This window comes from Phascolarctos cinereus, unplaced genomic scaffold (assembly GCF_003287225.1).
Source record: "Phascolarctos cinereus isolate Bilbo 61053 unplaced genomic scaffold, phaCin_HiC Scaffold_9;HRSCAF=440, whole genome shotgun sequence".
NCBI lineage: Eukaryota > Metazoa > Chordata > Mammalia > Diprotodontia > Phascolarctidae > Phascolarctos > Phascolarctos cinereus.
This window is the reverse complement of record NW_027556402.1, coordinates 215,798,809-215,826,768: the sequence shown is the minus strand read 5'-3', so window position 1 is coordinate 215,826,768 and position 27,960 is coordinate 215,798,809. Positions and strand designations below refer to the sequence as shown.

Genomic DNA, 27,960 nt, shown 5'->3' with positions numbered 1-27,960 from the left:
TTTTTCACACCAGTTCTCCCTAAAGGCTGGCCTTCTTGCAGCCTCCACAACCAGCTTATTTTTCCAGACAACTTGCATTGTCAGCTCCTTCCTACACTGACCAGGCTACATTGGGGCTGCCCAGCTTCCAATTCCTCTCTACATTGGTATATGGATTTAAGTTGTAGCAACAAGCCTAGTAATAAGGAACATTTTTAATAGCCCTTTAAGGTTTGCAAAGCACTGTACATGTTATCTCATTTAATCCTCACAAAAACCCTATCTGGTAGGTGCTATTATTATCTCAATTTTACAGATGAGGAAACTGAGGCTGTGAGGTTAAGTTCCTGTTTAGGATCACAGCTAGTTAAATGTCTGAGGCAAGATTTGAACTCAGTTCTTCCTGATTCCAAGCCCTTCACTTTTAGTCATTGGACCATCTTAGAATGAGAAAGAAGTTCCCACCAGCAAGAATTGCTTAGAAAAACAAACAAACAAAAAACACCTAGAGCAAGCTACTTGGGTTCATCAAAGCCTGCTGGAGCTTTGGGATCTGGCAGAGACCAGGATTCTATAGCTCTGAAAAAGACTGGAATGACAAGGGCCCCATGTCAACCCTTTCAGGCCCTCCCATTGCCTCACTTCAAAATTTAACTAACTCTGCTGGGCGTTCAAAGCTCCTTATAACTCCCACTCCCCTTCCAGTTTTCTTACAGCTGACTCCCCATCACATACTCTTTCATTAGTGACACTGGCCTCCTGGCTGCTCCAGGAAGACACTCCAGCTCTTGGCTCTGGGCATCATCTTCACTGACAGCCCTTCATGCCTGGAATGTTCCCTTTCCTCATCTCCACCTCCTGGCTTCCCTCAAGCTAAAATGCTACCTTCTACAGACAGCCCCATTCCCAAGCTCTCTTCATTCCACTGCCTTCCCTCAGTTGATTTTCTTCAATTAGCATGTACATGGAAAGCTGGTTATATATATGTTTGTTTGCAAGCTGTCTCTCCCATTAAGACTGTGAGCTTGAGAGCAGGGACTGTCTTTTGCCTTTTTTTTTTTTGTAGCATACCTGTAGCACATAACAGGTCCTTAATAAATGCTTATTGGCCCATCTTGGGGATTGAACAACTCAAAAGACCAAACTAACAGGAGGGGAAAGGAGAGGGAGCTGGCAGAGGAAGGAGATAGTAGAAAGAATGTGAAATTTGGAGTCAGAAGGCCCAGGTTCCAGTTCCATCTCTGTGCCATTTAATCAGAGCTATGTGACTTAGGTCAAGTCTCAATCTCTTCAACTCCAATCTTTTCAACCATAAAACAGAGATAATGATGCCGGCTTTGCTACTGCAGGGTTCTCCCCAGGATCAAAGGACTTTGCATAGGTGAACACCAGAGCACTGCACCAAAGGAAGCTATGAACCTGCCAGGGCTTCAGTGGAATATGAGCTTTCCCTAGGAGAGCACAAGTGATTGATTATTATAATAAAAATCCCCACTCTGCCAAATAGACTCACCTCAAGGCCTGGGGTGAGAAAAAGGAGTAGTAAAGTAAACTGGTAAAAAATGATGCTCCTTATCTAATCATCTAGCTCCGGAATATTGGAAAGACCAGCAGTTTGGCCTCCCCTTCTCTCCTATCTTTTTAAGGGATTGGAACTTGCTTACTAAATTTAAGCTCTGCTCCCAAATGTGCACATATAAGGTCTTTCAGCCTGGTAACAAGCAGGTTTTTTTTAATGGCAAAGGAAGAGAGAGAGCATGAAGGAGGGAAGTGGGAAGAGAGAAAGGGGGAAGAGAGGGAAATAAAAAAAAGAGAGAAAGGTAAGGGATAGAGGGATGGAAGAGAGGGAGGAGAAAGGGGGAAAAGGAGAGGAGAGAGGGAGGGAAGAGAGGAAGAGAGGGAGGGAGAGGAGCTAGGAGAGAGACAGAAGTGAAATTTGGGGACAGCCTAAGTTGTACTTGGGCAGCTATGCCAATTAAGAGCTCTAAAAATAGCCATGCTTTCTTTCATGTGGAAGATAGAGACAATGCTTCTGCACTAAACAGACAGTGCTGCAGAAAGCCTACGAGGCCAGGCAACAGAAGCATGCCACAAGCAGCAAGTTAGCAGGCAGGAGCTTCAGAGATAGACAGGCTGGCCGGCCTGCCTGCCTCCCTGCCCTCCTCCCACTCAGCCTCACAGACAAGCCAATATCTCTCTGTGCCCCAAAAAGGGCCAAGTGGCTGCTAGGGAGCTCAGAGCCCCGGGCACCTGGAGAAGGCAGGAGGTTCCTGGAGGAAAAAGAGAACTCGGCAGCGGATAGGGTAATGGGCACCCTCCTCCCCCCACTGCTGACACCATAATGAACAGTAACAATGCAGTAAAGAAAGTAGAACAGGTGGGCTTGCTGGCAGGTGCTTTTAGGGAGAGGTCAGAGATGCAGACTAAAATGTTGTTTTTGATCGTGTCCACCTTTTTGTGACCCCTTTTTGGTGGGTTTTCTTTCTACTATCTCGTTCCTCTGCCAGCTCCCTCCCCTCCCCTTTCCCCTCTCATGTAGTTTGGTCTTTTGAGTTGTTCAGTCTCCAAGATGGGTCAATAAGCATTTTACAGATGAGGAAACTTGAGGCAAACAGGGTTAAGTGACTTGCCCAGCTAGTAACTTTAGCTGACTAAAATAAAAGAGAACTATATACTAAACCAACTCAGTTGTGTATGTCCCGAGAAGAGGGAGGGGGGAGCATAGCAGGAGGGAAGATGCCTAGTGCTGAGGGCCATTCACAAAGTTTCTTGGAGCAGACCCTGGGATAAATTCCACCGTGTTGCTGAGATGAGAATGGTTTGCTCTCCTGCCTGATTAGTTTCTCTAGGTCCTGCCTTCTGCATGCACAGGGTCCAGTAAAGGCTTTGGAAATAGCACATAACCCAATTAATAGCTACTGGCTTGAGCTGTGGTTGAATCACACATGGAAGGCAGCCTGTGAAGATTGAAAGGACAGAGGGATATTTGTCCATCAGCATGCACACGCTTTGTTGAATTACTCGTTCACACACTCCCTTGCCTTGAGAGCAGCCAAAAAGTCACGAGGAGACAGAGAGCATCCTCTTCCAAGGGGACACAACAGAGTTTCCTTCCAATCTCACATAAATATCTGGGGCATATCAGAAACCTGGCCTAGTGGATAGTGCCCAGGAGTTGGAATTAGAAACACCTGGGTTCACATCCTGCCCCTGATGCTTATTAGCCCTGTCACTATGAGCACATCACTTAACCTCTTTTAAGTCTTGGCTTCCTGCTCTGTATAAAGGAATTAGACTTCCCTGCCTCTAAGGCCTCTTGCATCCCTAAATTTATGAGTCTGTGAGTGGGAAATCAAGACTGACAGGCTTCCCTTTGCCTTGCTGTAGTCTAACCTAGAACCAGGAGACTGAAGCATCACATAGTACAGGATGTAGCTGCTTGCTCTTCTGGGAGTCTGTGCAGTAGGCAGCTAACACTTCACAAATCAGAGTTCCCATTGAGCAGATCCCGGGCAGAGTGAGAAGAGGGTTTGACCCAATACTTGCTTTTCTAGGACAAATAAGCCTACTCACCTGCAAGTCCAAAAGGAAATTAAAAAGAAATTGTTTTCCTGGTTCACTAAATTCTTCTCCTTTGCCCATTCAGCTTTCTGTGTCAATTGGGGGCTCCCATGCTGAACTTTGGCCTAAGTCATTAATGAATTCAGCTCTCGGAGTGAAACTGAGACAAACAGGGTTAAGTGACGTGCCCGTTCACAAGTAAGTGAATGCCAATAGTAAGCCCCTGCCACCCCTGTCTCCAACATAGACTGAGGCTCATTCCACTGTTCCCCCCACCCTTTTCCTCCAAAGGCAAGGCAGCCCTAGAGAGACAGACCCTTACACAGGGCAAGGTGGGGCCACTGTCTCGGAACCAAGACTTTCCTCCTCATTTGTGTTTTGGTTTTTTGTTTGTTTGTATTTTTGGAGGCAATTGAAGTTAAGTGACTCTTCCAGAGTCACATAGCTAGCTAGTAAGTGTCTGAAGCTGGATTTGAATTCAGGTCCTCCTGATTCCAGGGTCGGTGCTCTCTCCACTGTGCCACCTAGCTGCCCGTCCCCTCATTTTTTTTTTTTACCAAACCCCAGCCAGCCTCTATAACCAAGAGGCAGATTCAAGTCACAGCCAGCCTGGCCAGGAGCCCCACAACAAGACAAACAATTTTGTAACTCACTTAGTTTGGCCTAAGAGATCTTCAATGGGAGAGCTTAGCTTCTCTGATAAAGCTTTGGGGCTTCTTTTTTTTTTAAGCCAAATTCAATCTTCACTATTACCAACATTACCTCTCCCAGTCCCTCCTCCGAATTCTCACAATAATTCAGCAAATATTTAGTAAGCCTACCGTATATAAGCCTAAAGGCAGCATGGCTTCATAACTTAAATTCAATACCAGCTTTAAGGCTTGCAAATAACTTTAAATACATTATCTCATTTGTTTTTCACAAGACTGTGAGACAAGCATCACAAGTATTATTATAATCCCCATTCTACAAACAAGGAAACTGATGTTCAGCAAGAAACCTTGCCCTCTTCCAAGCTCCCCTATACTAACTGACCCAGGCTCAGAAACTAAATTTCATCCTCACCTCCTCCTACTAATCCCACACATCCAAGGCACTACCAAAGTTGTCATTTGTCCATTCACACCATCTCCCTCATGCACAGACTCACTCATGGAGTCACTACCCTAGTAGAGTTCCTCATTACCTCTCAGCTGAAGTACTGCAATAGCCTTCTAATTGGTCTATCTAGTCTCTCCCAACTTTAATCTGGGTACCAACCATTATTGCCCTTCCTTCTGAGACAACCCTCCAACCATTCAATCTCTATCTTGTAGATACTTGGTTGTTAACATGTCTCCCCCATCAGAATGTGACCTCCTTGAAGAAAAGGATTAGTTTAATGTTTCTTTGTATCCCAAGGGCTTAGCACAGTGCCTGGGATACAGAACTAAAAAATACTTTTAATTGATTGACTCAAGGCCTGCCTTGGAGACATACTAGCTATGTAGCCAACAAGTTACCACTTTTCAGGCTAAAGCTCAAAGAATCTCCATCTAAGACTCAAAGGTATACATGAGTTTTACTCTTGAAAGGAGTGGGCAGTTAACACAGCAAAGAAATCACAGCTCCAAAACCCTTCCTCAAAGATGCAAGCACCCAGGGGCAGGTAGGTGGTACAATGGATAGAGCTCCAGCCTTGGAGTTAAGAGGACAGAAGTTCAAATCCGGCTTCAGATACTTGACACTTCCTAGCTGTGTGACTCTGGGCAAGTCATTTAACCCTGCCTCACCAAAAAGCAAAAAAAAAAAAAATGCAAGGATCCTTCTTCTGACCCAAAGCATGACAAAGCCCGACATCCTTCAGGTTCCCATGATAAATCTGCCACTGACTGAGACCCATTAGTCAATGCAACTCCACAAGAACACTAAGACCCCAGGTGGATTCACCTCACCTCTGGGCTAAAGGGTTGGAAAATCCAATACCTATCTATTCCAGGAAGGATTCCCAGAACTGAGTGTTCCTTTCTTCACCCTCCTCCTCAAATTCTTGCTACTTCTAAACTGACCACCTCAACTGAAAAACAAACTGGATGAGCCAGGAGCCACGCCCACCAGAATAGCAGTATTACAGCAAGACTGTCCATACAGAATGCCACTGTCTCTCACTCCAAAGCAAAGGCACTGAGATTGGAATGACTCAATGGGAGATGGGAGACCCAGGCTGCATCCAGAGGCCCACACTCTCAGTTCCCTAAAAAGCAATCTTGCTTCGTTTGGGAAAGAATGCTGTTGCTACAGTTGTCTTCATAATCCATAACCTTTAGGCAAACTCTATTGAGGTGGGGATTTGAGAAAACAGAAAATTCCCTGGCCCTTAGAAGGGATAAAAGTTTGCACAGTTCATAGTCAGTCAAAAGAAAATTCTAAAAATATACAGTTAGCACTAAGTACTCCCACCCCCACCCCCCAAATAACACAGCAGCACCACAACCCACAGAGCTGGATTTGCTTGTAGAAATTGATACGAATCAAGGAGTTGGGGAACTAACCTTTGTCTTCTTGAACAGGGTGTGGTGGGGACAGTAAGTAACTAATGAAACAAGCCTTCTTCCCCCCCTCCCCCCCACCCCGGAGTGATTCTGTGATATGTTAAGAGTTTTGTCTGGTAAAAAGAGAATCAAACTTTGGGTCAGGAGACCAGCTAGCTGTGTAACCTTGGGCAAGTCATTTCCCCTCTCTTCGCCTCAGTTTCCTCACATGTAAAACATGGAGGTAGGACCACTTTCCAGCTGGGCCGTTCTCTAGCTCCATCATTCTAATTCAACAAGCATTCTTTCATCAAGCAGCTCCCACATTCATGGTACTATGAGAGCCGAAGTCAAATAAAGGCCCTGGTTTTAATAGTTCCCAGGCTCTTATACACAGCCAAGGAGGATACAAAGATTGAGAGCTAGTGGGGTTCAGGGCAGAGAGAAAGCACTTCTGGCTGGAGAATTGTACAAATGATAGCCATTAATTGTGGCCAGCCTTTGAGACAGATGGGGGACAGGCAATTCCAAGGAGAGGAAACTGGGAGAGATGGCTCAGCTCAGAATCAGGTTTTCAGAGCTGAAACAATCTGGGCCATCAAGGCCTTTCAGGTGACACGTCACTCCTGCTTAGCTGGGGGTTGGGAGAACTCCTGCCTCAGCATTTTCAGAAGGAGCTCCTTATCAGCCTCAACCAGCCCTGTTTACAGTTTTAAGAAAAGCCGGAGTGAAGAAAACAGAAAGGAAAGGTAGTTACGTTCTGCTGTGCACACGGCAATGCTTCTTTCCCCCTTTTCTTATTTTACATTTCAGTTTTAGTATTTAAATTTAAATAAATTAATCAAATTTTTTTTAAAAAGTAGTGAGGTGAGCAGATGGGATCCTGAAGCCTAGAACCAATAATAACATGTTATCTGCTCCCCACAGCCTTACCCCCCAACCTCCAATCTCTAGCAAAAAAAAAAAAAAAGGAATGGATCTATGTTCCATTTTGCATACAGCACTGTAATCCTGTGTCCAAAGGGAAGCCATTAGCCCAGTCTTCTCAGGGGTTCTCTAGTTCCTACCTCACGACCATGGCCATCTCAGTTATCCTAGGAGTGACAGCATGGTGGGGGGTGGGGTTCAAGGGATTTCCAGTTTGGGGAGCATCCTTTCCTGGTACAGGCAAAAAAAACTGTATAATGTCCATTTCTATACTTAATAAAATCCAATCAAGTCGAGCATTTGGAAGATCTCATTTCCTGGATTCAAGAAAGAAATGAAGCTCTCAGGAAGGAAGGGGAGGTGATGGAACCAGTAAGGAAGGAAGGATACATATTTCACGTCTTCTCTTTTCCTGCCCACCCCTGCCCCTTACGTCTTTTAAGAAATCTTGTGGGGGGGGTGTATTTTCACAATGAGGTGAAACTCAAAGCTTGAAGAGCAATCCTACCATCTAAGCACAACTGTGTATTTCCTAAGATACACAGGCAATGGGGTATAGAAATCTATCTTATCCTACAGGAAAATAGAAGAATGGCATAAAAGAAGATAGGAGCAGGTGATAGAAGGGAGGGCAGATTGAGGGAAGGGGTAATCAGAATGCACACTGGCTTAGGGTGGGGGGAGGGGAGAGATGGGGGAGAAAATTTGGAACTCAAAATCTTGTGGAAGTGAATGCTGAAAACTAAAAATAAATAATTTTAAAAAAAAGAACACTCACAACAACAACAACAAATAAGTCTGTATTTTCCCCAAAGTCCAGCCAGCTAGCTTTGACCCTTCTAGCTGGGTTGGCCAAATTCTACTAAATGCAACTAAAAAAGTGTAAGCTTTGGGGATTGTTCTGCATAGCTTTTACTAGTAAGTTTAAAAAAAAGGCATTTTTATCAAGGTTGCAACTGGGGAATGGCTGAATACATGGTAGCATATGAATGTAATGAAATGTTATTATGCAGAAATAGGAGGAATTCAGCAAAATGTGGGATGATCTGTATGAACTGATGCAAAGCAAAATAAGCAGGACCAAAAGAAAAAATGCACAACAGCAACAGACAACAAGGTAATTGAGAAGCTCACTCAAAGAAGTAGAATTTGGAGTGAAAGTCCAGCAATGGTCCCAGAGAACAGATAATGAAATGTACCTTCTTCTTCTCTATGAAGAGTAATAGGAGTCATCGTGATACATAGAAAAGAGCACATAGTCTGCAGTCAACAGGACCTGGGTTTGAATTATGCCTCTGCTACTTAGTATATGTGTAATATCTTGGGCAAGTAATTTAACTCCCTTAGTCCTCAGTTTCCTCATGTGTAAAATAAGGAGGTTGGTGAGATGGCTTCTAAGGCCCCATCTAGCTATGATTCCATGACTCCCCGGACGGAAGAGGGCATATACTGTTAAGGGTTCTGTTCTAGAATCAACTGTTTTTGCTTAGCTACTTTTCTTTGTTCCAAGGGATAGGTCTAACAGGGAAGGGGGAAAGACTGTCTAAAAAGGACTATGATATATAAAAACAAGAGGCTTCAGTAAAATTTCTTTTAAAACAAAAAATAAACATGAAGCGTATCGAGGAGAGTCTATCTGGGGAAAAGCAATTGAACATTCTAACAGCAGAAGCCCATTCTGACAGAACTTTACACACAAAGTCTTCATTTCTACTTGGGAGGTTAGTAGATTGCTTGAGTTTGGGAGTTCTGAGTTTCAGCAAAGTTAAAGCAATAAGTGCCCAAACTACATCAGCGTAAGTCATGATAGTATAAGTCACTAGTGATTCACCCCTAGTGGAGAGAGAGTCTACAGGCTAACTAAGCCCAAACCATAAAAGGTCAAGGAGTCAGGTCCATGACTGGCCACTGCACTTTGAGCCTGGACAAGACAGGGAGACCCAGTCTCAATCAAGAAAAAAACAGCCCTGGGAGAAAGGGAGGGCAAAGTTAACATCTGCTTGTTACACATAGCCATTTTACTCTTCTTCATTGTATCCCCACTGCCTATTCACAGATCCTGGGCACACAAAAGGGGTTTAATACTGGTTGAATTGATATGTCCAGAAGGCTCAAAAAAAAACCTAATGGATTCTGTCTTGTAGATTCGGAGCCAGAAAGGAGCTTTGGGGCCATCTTGAAGCTCAAACTTCCCATTAGATTGTAAGCTCCTTGAGGGGCGGGTCTGTCTTTTGCCCCTTTTAGTATTGCCAGTGCTCAGGACAATGCCTGAAACATAATAGGTGCTTAATAAATGTTTATTGATTGATGTGAATGATTTTACAGAGGAGAAAAATGAAGCCCAGACAGTTGAGGTTGCCTAAGGGTCACAAAGTTCAGAAGTGTTAGGGCTAGGATTAGAACTCAGACCCCTGGGATCCAAGTTCGGTGCTCTTTCCCCTACAACTGTATCATTTCTGAACAAATACAGACAAGCCTTTTTAAAAAGTCAACCAATGCTAACATTGTCATTATCAAGCCTAGGCTAGATAAGTCACCAGAGATCTCAGAGGAAAACAGTTTGGTCGGAAGGACCCTTGAAAAGAAGTATCTCTTGAACCCCGGCATTCCTTAAGGTCCCAAGGGAAGGAAAATGGGAGGGAGAAGTTTGGAGGAAGGGAGAGAAGAGAATCCAGGGTTCTTCTTAGGGCCAGTTGGTACATAAAGTGTTTGGGCTACAACGTTCTAATTACTGAGGCTGATTAAGTCAGACTTCAAAGCTGGGATTACAATGACATCAGTCCCCATCAGCCCCGTGTGCTAAGCTCACAGCCCTCTCAGCTCAGCCACAAACCAGTGTGGCAAGGCTGAGCACACCAAATATTTCTACTATTATTGCAGCATGTTTACAAGCTGATGATTACTGAAGTCAGTTCACACATACTCTTTCTTTTTTTTAACCTCTTATCTAAACACATGTGTAGGCCTCTGCCCTTGTAGTCAAGCCAGACAGCAGGGCTGGCATCAACAGCACGTGTAGTCTGGCCACCAAGCAAGCCAGCAGGCACACACCAAGGGAGGAGGATTTCCTCAGACAAAGCCTTCCCATGATGCTGGGTGATCCCTGAGCTCCCTTCTAGCTCCAAAGCAGTAAGTGTAAAGTAGAGGGGCAATACAGCCTAGTAGAAAAAGCACTGGACTTGGAGTCAAGAAGATCCCAGTTCAAATCCTATTTCAGACATTAAGGAGCTGTGTGACCCTAGGCAAGTCATTTAACCTCTTTCAGATTCAATTTCCTCATCTGTAAAATGGGAATAATAATAGCACCACCCTAATACAATTGCTGTGAGAAGAGCTTTGTAAACCTTAAGGTACTACGTAAATGTTGGTTATAAGCACAATAATTATTATTTTTGACAGATTACTAGCAGGTTTCCCTAAAGAAACACCTTCATGGTGGAAACAGTAATGGCTGATGGAAAGAGTGCTAGGTTTAGAGCAGGGATGGGGAAACTTCGGCCTTGAGGCCACATGTGGCCTTCTAGGTCCTTGGGTGCAGCCTTTTGACTGAGTCCAAGTTTTACAGAACAAATCTTTTTTTATTAAGGGGGGTTCTGTGAAATTTGGATTCAGTCAAAGGACTGAACTTGAGGACCTAGAGGGCCACATGTAGCCTGGGGGCCACAGGTTCTCCACCTCTGGTTTCAAGTGAGGAAGACCTAGGTTCAAATTTGGCCTCTGACCTTCCAAACTTTGTGACCACAGGCTACTTCTTTTAACCTTTCTCAGCCTCAGTTTCCGTGTTTGTAAAATGTAAGTGATTATACCCATAGGACTTAACCCTCATGAGGTTTCTGGAAGGACTAAAATGAGCTGATGTATATAATAAAAAGGACTTTTGCAAATTTTCAAGTGCTATAAACATGTCTGTTACTATTATTGTAATCACAAGTAGCAGAGGCTCTATTCAACAGGAGACCATGTTGCCAATATCCATACCAAGGGCAGGATTCCCACTGCCCATAGCAGAGACATGCTAACTGCCCGTGCAGCTGCACCAGCCTTCTTCCATCACAGCCCTTCTTAGTCACAGGGCATAGTGTTTACAAACACTTCCAATGGAGAAGTCAACCATAGCAAGAGGACCTAGCCCTGAGGCAAGCAATTGTCTCCAGGCTTTGCCAAAGATTCACCTAAACCCAGGAAATAAGTATTTAAAAAAAAACCCAACCCAGCAGATCTAGTGGAGGCTAATAATCTGGACTCCATACACTCTGGTGACTCTTAAAAGCCCCCGCTCTGAATGCTGAAGAAGACAAGTTATTACTCCAGGATTCCTAGTAATTAAAGATCTCAGATACAGGGGTAGGTGAGGGTGGGAGTGCGGATTGATAGGATCGTCTAAGTCTGGCTGGAGAAACAACAGGCTTGTCAAGACTGCTGCCCCAGGGAATGAAGAAGGGCCTGGATGGGGTGGGGAGCATGTGCCAACACTGGCCAGGGATGGAGAGGGGGGCACTGCAGCTATCCCATGGCACACTTGCCTTCCTCCTCCTACCCCAGGCAGACCTGCCTGCTGTGGTGGTGGGCAATGTAGCTATTTCATCTTTAACTGAAACCACATCAGAATATTTATATCTTAAAGCTAGCAGAAGCACGGATCAGCAACAGATGTCCAAACTCCCAGCAAAACCACAAGGCCTCCAAGGTCTCCGGCAGCACCTTTTACCAATTCCCCCCAACCCCCATCCCAAGACCCCTCTCCTCAGCACAGAAGTGCTAAATGCAAGGATTTTCTATCTGAAGAGTCCAGGGGTCCATGAGGCAAGTCCTACGTTTCCTTTGGTTTGAGGAGCCTCTTTCTCTTGCCCGGATCTCACGCGTTTGACAACGCAAAGCCTGGCCTGGCTGTTACACTGGGGTTGGTAAAAGTTGCCTCCAATTCTCCAGCTCGGGCCAGGCAACCAATCACAGGTGCCAGGATTAAGCAAGGCACCTCTCCGAAACAATACTTCCTTCCCCCGGGAGGCTAAGCCAAGAGGTGGGCCCAGGGCGGGCACATCGGCTACCACCTGAGCCCTCCCTCCCACGGAAGACCAGGAGAGGTGCCGGGAGAGGCACCGGGAGATCCGAGATGGCCCGAGTGGGAGCCACAGCCCCGAGGGACCTCGCAAAGGCGGCGGGGCCACCGACATAGGGCAAAACATAACTTCCTGTTATTAAAGCACGGGGGTGGAGGGGACATATCCCGGAGGTGAGGAAGGGAGGAGAGGCTGGAAGAGGGGAAATGAGCTGGGACCACAGGTCAAAGAGACAAGACTCAATCCGTGGGACTTCGGTTGTGTAGGATTTGACTGGTCCCGAAATATCCAAAGATAGAGGATTGGCACCCGACCAAGCTGGTGGATTATTTTTTTGGGGTTTTTTTTTGGGGGGGGTTGTTTGTTTGTTTAAATGGGTCAAAGGCTGTCGGGCATCTCAGGCTGTCGAGTTTGTTTGCTTTGAAAGTTCGGTTTGTTTAAAATTGCTCTTTTCTAATAGGAGGATCAAAGTCTCCGTCCCAGAGCAGCCTCTCCCTAGGGGCACCCTTCCCCCTGCCTTTCCAGAGAGCCCTATCTGCTTTCAGTGAAACCCTACAGCCCCCTCCTAATCCCCTGTGCCCGCGGCTGCTCCCGAGGTTGGGGATGATGAGGCCCTGGACGCCCCCGCACCTGCGTCCAGCCCAGTCCAGCCCAGCCTGTGGCCTCTCCTCCCCGGTGCCCGCCCCGCGAACCCCGAAGCCACAAGCCTTACAGTGCGGCACGGCGCTCCGGGAGCGCATGGTTCTCGGCCACCGGCCCCGGCTCTCCTCCACCTCCTAGTCCCGCCCGCGGGCGCGGCACCCCAGGACTGCAACAGCGCGGCGGCTGGGGACTGACTGAGCCGGGAGCTCCTGGCTCGGCCAGTGAAGCTGCCCCACAGGGGCGGGGCGGCCTCCCCCGGCCCGGCCTCCCTCCAATGGGAGGGCAGCCCGGAGCCCCGGCCCCGCCCTGCCGGGCTAGCTGTCACCGCGGACCGGCGCACGTGGGCTGGAGCTGCCCCTGCTGCCGGGCCCTGGAGGAGTGCCGGGGGGAGGAACTGGCCCCAGCGCTAGCCCAGCCCGCTTGGGGAAAGCGGGCCCGCCCCACTGCAAAAGCACGCAGGTAGGTGCCCCTGCCTGCCCAACCAGCGCTTTCCCGGTGAAGCTCCAGGTTTGCGCCGCCCCCGCTACCAATTGGATTAGGAGCGAGAGGCGCGTCCCAGCTTGGGCGCCTAGGAAAGGGCGCAGAACTGAGGGCGCCGCGCTCCCACAGGCGGGGGTGGGAGCGGAGGGAAACAACGGAAAGCGGAAGGATCCCAGCTGTGGGAGATGGGCTCAATTTGTACCAAAACGGGGAAAACTGAGTCCACAAACACTGGCCTGGGGGTCAGCGCTCGTGGGTCCTCCCAGGGCCCGTTTCCTCCTCTTTACATTGGGAACAGCACTAAGTAACCCTGAAGGTCCCCATAGCGATGGCTTTCTGCTGTCTTGGACCCCAACATCACTTCCTGATTCTCTGTCAGCAGCAGCCTGGGGCGAGCCTCTAAGTACAAAGTCCTTTCTGGAGTCTTCGGAATCTCTAACATCAGACTCTTCCGCTCGGCTCTCACTGCGACGCGGGATCTCATCACCTCTCTTTTGAGCTTTTATAATTAGCTGCTAACTGACCTGTCTTCAATGTGTTTTCTCTCCCATTCATTCTTCACCCACGTTGCGTAATCAACCTGACACGCTATTATGGTCGTGGACGCTGGTTGGTTCCAAACCCTTTTAGTGCTTCCCCCTTTGCCAATGAAATGAAGTACAAACTACTGATCTAGGCATTTGAGGGCCTTCGCTGCCTGACTGGAAGTAGATACATAAACCATACATATGATAATTTGAAGCGTAGGGAGAGAACCCTAAACTGAGAGAATCAGGAAATGCTTCCCTGGGAGATGGCATAGAAAATGAGCCTGGAGGCCTGCTGGTGCCAGCTAGCACTGGCTTCCAAGAGATCCGATTGTTAAGGGTTTTTTGTAAGCATTTCGGCAAATGCTACAAATCGGGGCTTAATTTATTGTTGTGCTGATCGACTAGACATAAGAAAGCGCTGGATGTTAATCATGTAGATCACACTTAAAAGTGAGGCATACACATTCCAAGCCCCCCACCCCCACCTCAGTTGTTGTTAATGATTTACAGGCACACCCCAGGATGAGCCTTGAAGGAAGATAGAGATTGTAAGAGGCAGAAATAAAGTGATAGTACATTCTATGCCTGGAGGACAGACTGTGGGGGGAAGTGGAGGTCTCAATTCAGAGAACAGCAAATGAGCTGATCTTTGGGGAATGCAGTGTGTGAAGGGTGCTGTCAGCCTACACAGAGAGGCCAAAGCTAGATGGTGAATGTCATGCGCAGGAATTTGATCCTGGAGGAGCCTCTGAAGATGCTTGAGCCGGGAAATGACATGCCCCGACTTTGTGTTTTAGGAAGATTATTTTGAAGCCTTCCCTAATACACTCTTCACTCCCCCTTGCTGAAAGCCATCCCTCCATTACTTCAGTTTCTCCTTGTATTCTATCTGAAACTCTAGCCTTTGTACTCCTGCCGATCTCCTCTGTAATCATAGTTATCACTGTACGTGTTCTTTGACTGTTGCTCGATGAGATCCTTGAGAAAAGAGCCTGTGTAGAAACCCTCTTTGTTGTTCCCGTGCTGAGCCCAGTGACATATAGAGAGGAGTCAGCAGTGTTGAATCAAGTGTATTGAAAGGACCAGTGGTTGCTAACCTGGTCTGCAGCCAATCCCTTGACCTATGCCTTCCTGCTGTATTAAGTACAGACACTGATGCTCATTAAACCCTAGACCGGCCCCTGGGTGATCGATCATTCTACTTTTTATTTTAACCTTAGAGAGGAAGGGCACAGTGCAATCAGGAAGACCTGAGTTCAAATCCAGTCTCAGCTTTCTTATCTGTAAAATGGGGATAATAATGGCACTTACCTCCCGAGCTGTTATGAGGACCAACCCAGAACATGTATAAAGCATTTTGCAAACCTTAAAAGGCTAAATAAATGTTAGCTGTCATTCTTATATATTACCTCTGACCATTTTAGACCATAGTGAAGCCATTGTTTTTAATCTCCATTTTACAGAAAAGGAAACCAGAGATACTGTGACTTGGCCAAGGTCTTGGATTAAAAGGCCCTGAGAGGGGACCAGAAGCCAGACACTCAATGTTTGGTCCAGTGGCCTTTGAGAAAACTACCGCACCAGCTCCCCTGCCCTGAGCTCCCCTTGGGCTGCTCAGCCCCATCAGGCACAGGTGGCAGTTTGAATACTCTTAGCATGCTCCCAGGCAGTCAAAAGAATCCACAGAATCACAGAGCTAGAAGAGGCCCCCTCGGCCATCCAATTTAACCCATAACTGAACAGGAATGCGCCCTTTCATATGTCTGCTCAAGTTACCTAGACTTCAATGAAGACCTCCTTTTCTAGGGAACTCACTCTTTTCCAAACAGCCAGTTTGAAGCAGCTCTGAATATTAGAAAGTTTTTCCTTTTCCAAAATCTGCCTCTTTGCAACTACTGTGTAGTCAGGACAAAACTAGACACTGGGAGAAAGTTAAAAAAAAAAAGGATAAAGTTCTGGCCTTCAGGGAGTTTCCAGTCTTAATTGGGGGAAAGGCACTGAATTCATTCTTGGAGGGGGGGAAGGGGACACTTACAGTAAGCTGCTATATGTGATGATGGGGCAGTTAGGTGGCACAGTGGATAGAATGACTCATCTTTCTGAGTTCAAATCTAGTCTCAGACACTAGTTCTGTGACCCTGGACAAGTCATTTAACCCTGTTTGCCTCAGTTTCCTCATCTGTAAAATGAGTTGAAGAAGGAAATGGTAAGCCACTCCAGTACCTTTACCAAGAAATCCCAAATGCATTCACGAAGAGTCAGACACGACTGAAATAACTGAACAACAGTTAGGTGTTAACGAAGACGCAAAAAGCCCAAGCAGAGAGGATTTGAGACCCCTAGTTTAACAGCACCACTATCTTCTTACAATCTATGTTGCTGTGAGGTAATAAGAGGTAAGAAGTGGGTAGAATGCTGGACTGGGAGTCAGAAAGACCTTAGTTATATGTCCCTGGGAAAGTCACTTAAACTTTCTGTACCTCAATTTCCTCATCTGTAAAATGAGGGGGGAGGTTGACATGATGGCTTTCCAGCTCTGACTCTATTCCTGACCCCATCTGGGAAAGATACTGGAGTAATTTGCCATTTCCTTCTCCTAATGCAAACAGTGTTAAGTGACTTGCCCAAGGTCACAGAGCTAGTAAGTGTCAGAGGCTAGATTTGAACTCAGGGAGATGAGTCTTCCTGACTTGAAGCCCAGCACTTGATGGAGTGCTCTTGTCTAAGGTCACCCAGGTATTAAGCAGAAGAGGGAAAATTTGAATTCGGGTCCTCTGACTCCAGACTTTTTCCCATTATACCTGGATGTCTGCCTCCATAGCCATTGGGGTTTTTTTTGGAGGCAGTTGGGGTTAAGTGACTTGCCCAGGGTCACACAGCTAGTAAGTGTCTGAGACTGGATTTGAACTCATGTCCACCTGACTCCAGGGACAGTCCTCTATCCACTGTACCACCTAGCTACCCCACTCCAGCCATTTTCTGAAACAAGCAGAGTGGAGCTAAGCAGTTCCCTGGATGCAGTAACTTCATGGGGAAGTTTGACTCATGTTGCTTCCCACAGCTTTTAATTAAAATGGGCAGAATTCTGGAAAAGAGTTGTCATGGCAGTTGTTTCTAGGTCACCTGAGCCTGTCACTTCAAAGGCAGAAAAGTCTCTGTTTTTAAGAGCATCCATTTTGATCCCAGAAGAAGCCAAAGGGTCTCATGGGAGTACCACAGGAATGAACGCCTCCCTCTCAGCTCTCCTCAAGCAGACCAGATCTCTGGGAAAGATGAAGGCTTGGTGGATGTCTTCTCAGAGAATTTCAACAGCTCTTTAAATGAAATCAAGGCTTTCTTTTTTCTTTCTTTCTCTTTTAAAAAGAGGACATCATAGATTTAGAGCTGGGGGGTATCTCAGATGTCAACTAATTCAGCAGTTTCATTCCAGATGAGGAAAGTGAGGCCTAGAGAGGCTGTGACTTGCCAAGGTCACACAGGTAAGGAAGTAGAAGAGCCAGGAATGGAACCCAACTCATCTGCCTCCAATCCCAGCACTCTTTCCTCACAACCACTGACCCTGAAGAGCTCAGAAGGCCTGAATTTAGAGAAAAGAAACCTGGGTTCTAGTCCTGGCCCTGCCACTGGACTTCTGTGTGATTTGGAGAAAGTCCCTTCCTATCTCTGGGCCTCCATTTGCTTCTCTTTAAATTAAGGGATTGCTCTTGCATCTCCCAAGGCCGTTTCAGACACCATTTCAGACACCGTCTGTGATTATGTATCTGTTCTGTTCATCTATGGGCTTCTGAGATAGACTGGGAACATTTGTACTTGGCATCTGTTTTCTAAAATACTCCCCAGTTAGTCATCCCAGAGCTTGAGAAGCAAGGTCATCCAAGCCTTGTTCCAGGTCTGTAGCATCTTAACTTCCCACAGAACATACCATCTCTTACAGAAGATACCATGTTGGTGAGAAAGGTGCTCAGGACCAAAAGAATTCCCCATGTGGGGGATGGTGGAGGTCAGAATTATAGAGGGAGGTTTGGAAAACAGGCAGATTCCTTTTGTGGCTTATAGAAATAGCCTTCAGAAGAACTGTTCTCTTCCGTGGGTCTCCAGTGGCTCAGACAGAGAACCAAGGAGTCAGAAATTTGTGAGTCCAAATTGGAAAATGACAAGCTGGCACTATCAGTTAATGTTAGCCCACGAAGGAGATCCAGCAAATAGAAAGAGGCCAAGGGTGGGTGTGGAGAGCACAGAGGCATCTGAATGGGGCACTGGATAAGTTAAGTCGTCCATCTAGAAATAGCCAGTGAATATCTGAGATTCCCTAAGGCAGTTGTGAAATCAAAAGGGAATCACTCAGGTCAGTCAGACCCAGAAGAATGGTTTCCTAGGGCTCGGCTGGTGATGAGTCTGAACACAGTCAGAGCCACAAGGGCTCAAGATAACAGGACTGGCTGACTCACAGGGTCTGTCTCACAGTCGTGAAATGAAGGATCCAGGTTTTTGTCACCAGGAAAAATGGAAAAGACATTCACTCCTTCAGCCATGCCTCCTTGACCCAGCATCTGGCTACAGATTGGGATTCTTAGAAACTCTTAGAAGCACTAACCCTCTTGGGAAAGAGTCCCCCTCCTTTCCTCCACCCCTCTCTCAATACAATAAGCTCTTCTCAAAAGTTGATGCATTTTGATTCAGAAATTAGAAACTTTTTAATTAAAAGTGCCTTGTCCCTGCCAAGAGGTTTTTCTCTTGATAAAAGGAAAAAAAAACTTTCTTCCCCTAGAGACGGCTCAACCTTTGCAGAGGAGATGAAGAGAGATTAGGGTCAGCCAGTAGCTGAGTGTAATAAATGCAGAGGTAGCCAATCTTGTCCCTGGCAAACTTATACTTTTGTTAAATATTTTTTCCTTGGTGTGACTATAGGGTTCCTTAAAGGCAGATTTTGAAGGGACCAAACCACCTTAATATGTTAAACTTGATGTATTTAATGTTTAAAATTTGTTTTATTGAAGCCTTTCCCACCCCTCAATATGACCAATTTCATCTCTGCCCCCTCCCTACTGCAGTGAGCTTTCCTCTGTGAAAAAGGAAAAAAAGTTGATAAAAATTTAAAAATTCAAAAAAAATAAAAGTTAAAAAATTCAAAAAGAAAAAAGTTCATCAGAACCAACTAACACAATAACCTACTCTGACAGCATATTCAGCACTCCACACCCATAGTCCCCCACTTCTCCAACAAAAAGGAAAGAGTATTTTGAATTCTCTTCCTAGAAGTTTTGTAGATGGCAATAGTAATATATGGACTCAGATCTAAGAAGGAATCAAGCTATGAGAAAATGGAAGGAAAACAAATGATTCTTTCCCTCTTCAGGAGAGACAGGTCCCACCTAGGACTGTTAAACAGCTTTGCCAAAACACAACTGTTAAGTAAAAGGAATTTCAGAACCTCCGAGTTGGAAAGGAGCCCAGAGGCTACTAACCCTAACCTTGCTTCTAACCTGAACTCCATATCTAGTCCAACCCATACCTGGAAAGTGAATCTCAACTGTCCAACAAATTGGCGTGCAGATTTTACTGCAGACTTCCCACTCCACTTTTGGACATTTGTAGTTAGTAGGAAGTTTGGGGTTTGTTTTTTTTTCCTCCTTATACCAAGTCCAAATTGGCCTAATTACCTCTTCTACCCATTACTCCTACCTTTGCTTCTGAAACCAAAGTGAACAATCCTATTGCCTCTTCCACCCACCAACCCTACAGGTACTTGAAAATAACCACCTGTGTCATACCCACCCTCTTCCCCCAAATCTTCTGTTCTCCAGGCTAGGCACTGACTAGAGAATCTTTGAGGCCCCTTCCAGCTTTAGAGAGTAGCAAGGTGGTGCAGTAGATTGAAGGTGGGCCTGGGTTCAAGAAGATTCATCTTCCCGAGTTCAAATCTGGCCGCTAGCACTTACTGGATGTGTGACCCTGGGCAAGTCATTTAACCCTATTTGCCTCAGTTTCCTCATGTGTAAAATGAGCTAGAGAAGGAAATGGCAAACCACTCTAGGATCTTTGCCAAGAACACCCCAAATGGGATTTCAAAGAGTCAGATATGACTGAACAATAATAACTGAGCTTTAGATCTCTGATCCTGTAATTCCCCTAGTTCCTTCAGTCAATTGTCATCTGGCCTGACCATAAGCTCCTTCACAGTCCTGGTAGCCATCCTGTGGATGCTCTCCTCTGGATAATCAATGTCCTTCCTAACATGTGGTACCTAACATTAAACACAACACCCTAGATGAGGACTGACCAGGGAAAAGTACACCAGGATGGCCTTCTCTCTAGTTTATGACCCTAGGCCTCTCTTCATGGAGCCTAAGACTGTATTAGTTGTTCCCCCACCCCTACAATATCACACTGCTGACTGTTATTAGACTTGTGGTCCACTAAGACTCCCGGACCTTTTCCAAGTAAGCTATTGTTTAGCCACAATATCACTCCTCCATCTTGTACTTGGGATGTTGATTTTTTAAAATCAATTTATTTTGAATTATGAACAATCACTTCTATAAGCTTTTGAATTTTAAATTTTTCTCCCCCTCTCTCCCCTCCTCCCTCCCCAAGATGTCATGCAATCTGATATAGGCTATACATATACATTCCTATTAAACGCATTTTCACATTAGTGATGTTATAAGGGAGAATTAGAACCAATAGGAAGAACTACAAGAAAGAGAAAACAAAACAAAACAGAAGGAAAAAACTAGCAAATGGTATGTTTCAATCTGCATTCAAACTCCACATTTCTTTCTTTGGATATGGATAGCATTTTCCATCATGAGGCCTCTGGAGATATCCTAGATCCTTGCATTGCTGAGAAGGGCTAAGTCTATCAGCGTTAGTCACTGCACAATGTGGCTGTTACTGTGTACAATGTTCTTCTGGTTCTGCTCACTTCACTCGGCATCAGTCCATACAAGTCTTTCCAGGTTTTTCTGAAGTCTGCCTGCTCGTCATTTCTTAGTATTCCATTACATTCATATACTACAGCTTGTTCAGCCATTCCCCAGTTGATGGGTGGTATGTTGATTTCTTAACCCAAATGGAAGAGTCAACATGTATCTCTATTAAATGTAATCTTACTTGATTCAGCCCAAGGTTCTAGCCTGTTAAGATCTTCTTGAATCTGAGCTATGATCCAGTATGTTAGTTATCTTTCTCACCACTGTATAATCTGCAAATTTCATGCACATACCATTTGTGCCTTTATCCAAGTCATTGATATAAAAACTATTAAATAGTACAGAACCAAGAATAAATCCCTAAGGCCCTCCGCAAGAGACCTGCTGACATGTTGGAATTGGCCATTGATGGTGTCTCTTTGAAATAGCCATTCAACCAGCTCTGAATCTCTCTAACTCAGGGTTGGGAAACCTGTGGCCTTGAGGTCACTTGTGGCCCTCTAGGTCCTCAAGTACGGTCTTTTGATTGAATCCAAATTTCACAGAACAAATCCCCTTAATAAAAGGATTTGTTCTATAAAACTTAGACTGAGTCAAAAGGCCACATCCAGAGACCTAGAAGGCCAACCGTGGCCTTGAGGCTGAAGGTTCCCCACCCCTGCTCTACCTCTATTGTGATGTGGCCCACATATCTCCATCTTTTCTACCAGCACAGAAAGCACCAGCAACTTGACTAAAATTTAAGTGCACAATATTTACAGCATTCCCCTGACCCTCTAGCTTAGTGACCCTTCAAAAAAAAGGAAATGAGATTTTTCTGGTGTGATCTGATTCTAATGATGTGGCTTTTTGAGGTTCCTGCTTCCATTTCAAAATTTTCACTAACTATCCCTTTAATAATGTTTCAGGATTTTGCCAGGAATCTAAGTCAAGTTCACTGGCCATAATTTAAGATGCCATTCTCTTTTCTTTAAAATAACAAAATAAGCTGTTTCCTTCTCCAATTCTACACTATCTCTGTCATTCAGAAATCATTCCCTCCTCTGGCTCATCCATCTCTCATCTAATCAGTAAAAGGCAATGTTGATATTGCCTTTGTCATTTCAAATCCAATCTTTTTTTCCCCTTCCCTTTGTTTCATGAGTTCATTTTAATCAATTCTATTCAATTCAACAAGCATTTATTAAGTACCTGTTATCTGGCAGCTAGGTGGTAGTGGCTAGAGCACCTGGGCCTGGAGTCAGGAATACCCAAGTTCAAATGAAACCTCAGACACTTACTATCTGGGTGACCTCAGGCAAGTCACTTAACCCGATCTGCTTCAGTTTCCTCATCTATAAAAGGAGCTGGAAAAGGAAATGGCCAAGCACTTCAATATCCTTGCCAAGAAAACCCTAAATGAGATCACAAAGAATCAGACATGACTGAACAACCACAATAAGCAAGACATCTTGCTAGGTGCCAGACACAAAAAGCAATCAGGAAACAATCCTCGCCCTCAAGGAGCTTACATTCCACTCCGAGAGTGCTGCACATACTCAGTTAAATGTTACTGAAGTCAGAAACCTGAAACATTTGAGTAAGACTCTCTTTATTGGTGGAGAGAATGGTGATTCACTCTGTGCTAGCCTGAGTCCTTCCTACTTGAATGAAGAGAGGACACATGATCTTAGACTCTCACTGGGAAGAGAATGGGAGAGAAGGAGAAAAGATTTTAGAAGGCAAATGGATTGAGAAAGGTAACTCCTTTCTGTGACTTACAGTTTGCTTCTCTAAAGATTTTGGAGAATTTCTCTTTGAGTGAGAATGAGGTTGATGCTAAGAAATCTCATTCCTAGTGAGAGAGTTCATTTGCTCTGTGTGTTATTTGGCATATTCTAAAGTTTATCACTTTGCTGATTTCTGTTCGCCATCTGCCTACATAAATGAGTTTATTCACTATTCACTATTTGTGATGAGCTCTTGTGTAACTAGCATTTGGTGGGAAGAGATCAAACTTTTTGATATAAAGTTGGGGTATACCTTCCTTTTTAAAGAACAGTGACCAGGAAAGCAATTTGAGCCTAAGAATAAAAATAATTCTCTTAGACAAGAAATATTTCAGGGCTCAGATTCATATTGTTCTAATCTGTTATTCCCTCTCCAAGAAGAACAGAGCAGCCAGGCTCCTGGCCTCTTCTCCTGCTCCCATCTCTCTTGGAGAGGGATGGTCAAGATCCCTCCGATATCAAAGCCTCCCCTCAAGCCACATGTAAACAAACTCCTGTGGACATACATATAACCTACATGGATAGCACATACACCATACATAAGTAAATTCAAAAATATAGAGAAATTAATACACACTGGGATTCAGATCTTGGCTGTCTCTCTTCCTTTGATCAATCAGAGAGCCCCATGTAATGCTGGGATTTCCCATGACAGGGTGGGGAAGGCTGGCCAGCAGAAATGTAACCCCCCAGAGCACATTGCAGCTGGAATCCATGTCCTAGGTGAATCTGGGCCTGGGTATTGGGCTGGCCTTTTCTATGTTTTTACATGATCTTAGGTGAAAAAGCATCAATAGATTTTTAAACTAAATATACATTTTTCCTGCCAAAAGTTTTTTTCCTAATAATTTTTTTTAAAAATTCTTTCCTTGGATACAGCTCAATCTTTTCAGAGTAGATGAAAAGATTACCCTCAGCCAATGACTGAGCATATAATACATCAGAGGTACTTGGATAAAGACATACATGGCATGCTTATCAAATTTGAAGATAACATAAAGGTGAGAAAGATAGCTAATACTCTGGATGACAGTCAAGATTTGGAAATCTCTTAACAGGCTAAAACATTGGACTGTATCTCTTTAAAAATTTAATAGGATAAATGTGGACTCTTTCACATGGGTTAAGAAAATAAACTTCATAAGTGCAAGATGGGGGAGCTTGTGGGGAAAAGATCTGGGGGCTTTGGCAGACCACAAGCTTAATATCGATCAACAGTATAAAATGGCAGGGGCAGCTAGGTGATGCAGTGGATAGAGCAGTGGCTCTGGAGTCGGGACAGCCTGAGTTCAAATCTGGCGTCAGACACATAAAAACTCTAGTTGGGTGACTCTGAGCAAGTCACTTAACCCCAATTGCCTCACTAAAAAAAAAAACAGTATAAAATGGCAGCCAAAAAAAATGTAATCTTGTGCTGCATGAAGAAAGACCTGGTATCCAAAACTAGAGAGAGAGGTGGTACTGCTGTGGTGCTTTCCCCTGATCAGACCATCTCTGGAGTGTTTTGTTCTGTGTATCTGAGGTGGATGTGTCTACGGTTGGAAGGAAGCTACCTCGAGTTTTAGAAGTTTGGAAGTCATGAGTCTAATGAGTGGAACTGACAGAAAACAGGAGAACTTCATGCATCAAAGAGGATACCACCCACAAGGAAAGAAAATCAACTCCTGGCCTGGCTTACCAGAAGACTTAAGACTTTGAGGAGAACAGAGTGAAGTGAGTAGAACCAAGAGGACTTTGTACACAATAACAGCCACGCTATGCGATGACTAATGTTAAACTGAACCCTTCTCAGCATTATGAGGATCTAAGACATCTCCAGAGGCCTCGGGATGGAAAATGCTGTCTACATCCAAAGAAAGAACTATGGAAGTCGAATCGCTATCACTTATTTTTACCTTCTGTTGAGTTTTGTTTCATCTTTATGATGGTTCCTCCTATTGGTTTTAATTTTTACTTACAACTTCACTAATGTGAAAATATGTTTAATGGGTATGTAAATGTTAAAGCCTGTATCAGATTGTGTGCCTCCTGGGAAGGGTGGAGGGGAGGAAAAGGGAGAAAAATTTTTCAACTCAAAAGCATATGGGAAAAAAAATTAAAAAAAGATACAAAGCAAACAGTTGTTTGGGGGAAAAAAAAGACTTTGAGGAGAACAGTGCAGAACCAAGGTGAAGTATAAAATGCCAAATCAGCAGGCCTGAAAACCATTTCATGTTTAAATGATTTAAAGTATTGAATTGATAATTAATTTATGAAATGACAAGTTAGAGGCAGGCATGCCGGTTCTTTGGGTACTTGCTGGAAAAGACCATGATTGGCCGAGGGAAACAGGAGGCAATCATGCTTTCATAAGGCACAGAGACAAGTGGCAAAAAGGTAGACTGTGAAATGGGTACAGGGGATAGGAGAGTGAAGCAAGGCATCCTGGGGAAGAGGGGAGGAGTAGAGAAGGAGAGTATTGCTCACAGTTGGGAGCACGAGGCAGCATGGACCCTTAGGAGACAGAAGAGGACTGGGGCAGGGGGAGGGGGCAGGAGTTCGAAATCTCATTTTTATAGAATTGGGGGTGGTACACAGACCAACTCATATCTGTGCCACCTTGAGGTTAGTTCATTAACATATCCAAATCATCTCAAAGTTATTGGCAAAACTTCAAAGTTCTATCTCAAAATCATCAGCACCTTTTTGATGTTCTACTGGTCTGAAACTTGTGGTGGTCTAGAATTTACATATCATAGGACCCAAAGGCCCTGACAGCAGGACCTAGATGGCACCTGCTGATTCATCACATATTGCCAGAATGTGGATTTTGGTTAATATATGATACAATTTGTAAATTATGCTCCTTTGATCTTTTCCACCGTTTGTATGTGACTTCCAGATTCCCCTTTGCAACTTTATTTCCTGCTAAAATTTACTATATTGACTAGAAAGATGGGGAGCTGGGGAAGGGGTGGTGGTGGTGGTGGTCAAGGAGATCAGAACAAGATACAATTTTAACACAAGTATCGACTTCTCCAAAGAACATGATATTAGCTAGTAATGCCGCCTGTTTGCTTCCATCAAATGTGTATTTTGTGTTGTTATTAGCATTTCTTTTGTATGTAGGAAATAAATACCTGCCCCATACCTGATCCATATTGTACACTGAACACCTCTCTACTCGACATTTTCTTCTCTGCCCACCCTCTAGCATCAGGAGGACGTTAGACATTAGCCAAAACCTAAAACCTAAATCTTAAGAAAATTCCCCTGGGGCACAGCCGGTAGGGAAGAGGGGGAGGGCATAGTGAGCCAAAATGTGTGAGAGAAAGGATTGTATCCCCTTTCATTAGAGGCTCAACTCTCCCTAGGCTAAATCCGGACTGGACCACCAACCTGGTTCTGATCAGAGGAGCTCCTTTGTGGAGAGGCAGTGGGTCTAGTACCTGGGCCCAGCATCTGGTTCCTTATTGTTAAAAGTACTTAAATACATGTGATTTCATTAGATAGGTAATCTTTCCACTCAGATTCCCTCTACAACTTAGAAAATGGTCTTCAGGAGTTGCTATGGTTATCCCCCTGAGAGCAATCTGGTGGTGACTCCCTGATCGGGTTTTCTTGGATCTCAGTCAACGGACAAAAGCCAATCACTAGGCAGACCCTCAAGCCTTCTCTTCGTTGTGTCTGTGAAGAATCCAGGGTCACCCTATGCCACAGTGAAGATGCTGTGAGACCTGAGTGGAATTAGGATCAATTATGATCCAGGTTCTTTAGTTTAGCAGTCAAGGCTTGTTGATTAATCAACAAGATTTTGTTAAGCACCTACTGTGTGCCAGGATCCAAAAGCAAAAATGCAACTTTCGCTGCCCTCGAGGAGTATTGTGGTTGCTGGCCCTTCACTTTTAAAGTCACGGCGTCACGCCATGACTCGAGCATGAACTGGACTTAAGTGGGGCAGAGCTGCACAAAGTCGTCAGCCTCGCTCTCTCTTCCAGACTCGCAACGACTGGTGATGCCGCGGATGACTTTGGCCTTTTCCACGTCTGACCAGCTCTAAGCATTCCTCAGCGCCTGCTTCAGCCGCCTTCCTGACCGTTGGAACAAGTCGCTCTCATCCGCCCATCCCTCCAGGGGAAGTCTTCACACGCGGCGGTAGACGCGCCCCTAACTCACCAACAGGTTTGAGGCCCTTTGGTTACCTTCAACCTGGCTTAGCTCATCTGCCCAGATGCTTTTACCAGGGTGTGGCCACTGCACAGGCTGTAGCTTCTAGGAGCCACAGGTGAGAGTCAAGGAGCATACATTCTGTTGGGAGAGATAGCGCGTACTGGTATAACCATATGAAAAATAAATATATAAGCGTGAGGTCATTGAGGGAAAAGCAGGCACTAGGAGCTGGAGGGGAACCAGAGAACTCTCATAGAGAAGATAGCACTTGATCCGACCTTTGAAGGAAACCGGGGCTTCCTTTCTAACTTTATCTCCCATTTAGTAAGTGGCTACTGAAGCTTCTCCCATGCACCTTGTACTTTCTTCCCTCTAAACTAGCTCGTTCTGTTCCCTGGTCTTTAATCCCTCCTGTCTTCCCTCCAGCAAAATCCCTCCTAATCTTCAAAGCCCATCTGAGGACTTTTACTGTCTGAAGAATTCATTCTTAGAATACTGGCCATGAAATGACCAGGGACAGTGGTACTGAGGTCAGTTTTCTCAGCCATATGTAAATTTCAGTCTTGGCTCCAGCCCCAGTCTTAACCCTCAACCCCAACCCAACCCCAAGCCAGCCCTAGTGCCAGGAAATGGAGTAGGCTGGAAAGAACATTGGCAGCATCACATAGTAAAGTACTGATGTTTCAGAGATGGGTTTCAGAGGCAAAGAGAGGCTTGGAATCATGGAAAGTGACTACACAGTTCCCCAAAAATGATTTGGCTCATTCTCCCATTCCAGTCTAAATCCAGCTTAATATTATGGTTGACTCAAAGTCCACTAAAAGGGGGTGGAGAGTATAAAGAGGCAGCCACATATTACCATAAGAGTCAAGTATGGGCCAGCAAGAGATGATCTGTTTGTCTTCCAAGAAAAGCCCTTCCAACTTAGTTTAGTTCAGTAAGGGTCATCTTCAGGTTGGCTGCTGTTCTACCAAGCAGAGAAGGATTACAATCTGCATCGGCAGAATAGGAACTCACCGGGATAAAAGCAGCAGGCAGGTAGCCTAGTGGATAGAGGACTGGACTCAGAGTCATGAAGATGACATACTTACTAGCTGGGTGATTCTAGGCAATCTACTTAGCCTCAGTTAACTTTCTCAGTTTCCTCATCTGTAAAATAAGGATTAATAATAGCACCTACCTCACAAGGCTGTTGTGATGAGATCACATATGGAAAGGTTTCCAAACTTTGAAGTGCTATGTGAATGCTAGCTATCCCAGAATTACTGAAGCAAGACTTTCACGCAACAAGGGGAACTAAACAATGTTAACCTCCCAGAACAAATCCCAGAGGATTTGTTCTATAAAACTTGGACTCAGTCAAAAGGCCTCATTTGAGGACCTAGAGAGCCACATGTGGCCTCAAGGCTTCAGGTTCCCCA

The 27,960-nt window shown here is 45.0% G+C and overlaps 2 protein-coding genes across 2 annotated transcripts in view; one reads left to right on the top strand and one right to left on the bottom strand.

The window, feature by feature from the left end:
- MICAL2 (microtubule associated monooxygenase, calponin and LIM domain containing 2) overlaps positions 1–12,880 on the bottom strand; it is a 268,887-nt gene extending 256,007 nt beyond the window's left edge. The window contains 1 exon segment of the mRNA XM_078148458.1: positions 12,750–12,880. The gene's annotated coding sequence lies outside the window, so the exon portion shown is untranslated.
- Positions 12,091–27,126, top strand: LOC110218924 (uncharacterized). Its single transcript, XM_021001941.2, has 3 exons — positions 12,091–12,099; positions 12,678–13,138; positions 26,368–27,126. Exons 1-3 carry the CDS (start codon positions 12,091–12,093, stop codon positions 26,417–26,419), a joined length of 522 nt encoding a protein of 173 aa, XP_020857600.1. The 3' UTR covers positions 26,420–27,126.
- The last annotated feature ends 834 nt before the right edge of the window (positions 27,127–27,960 follow it).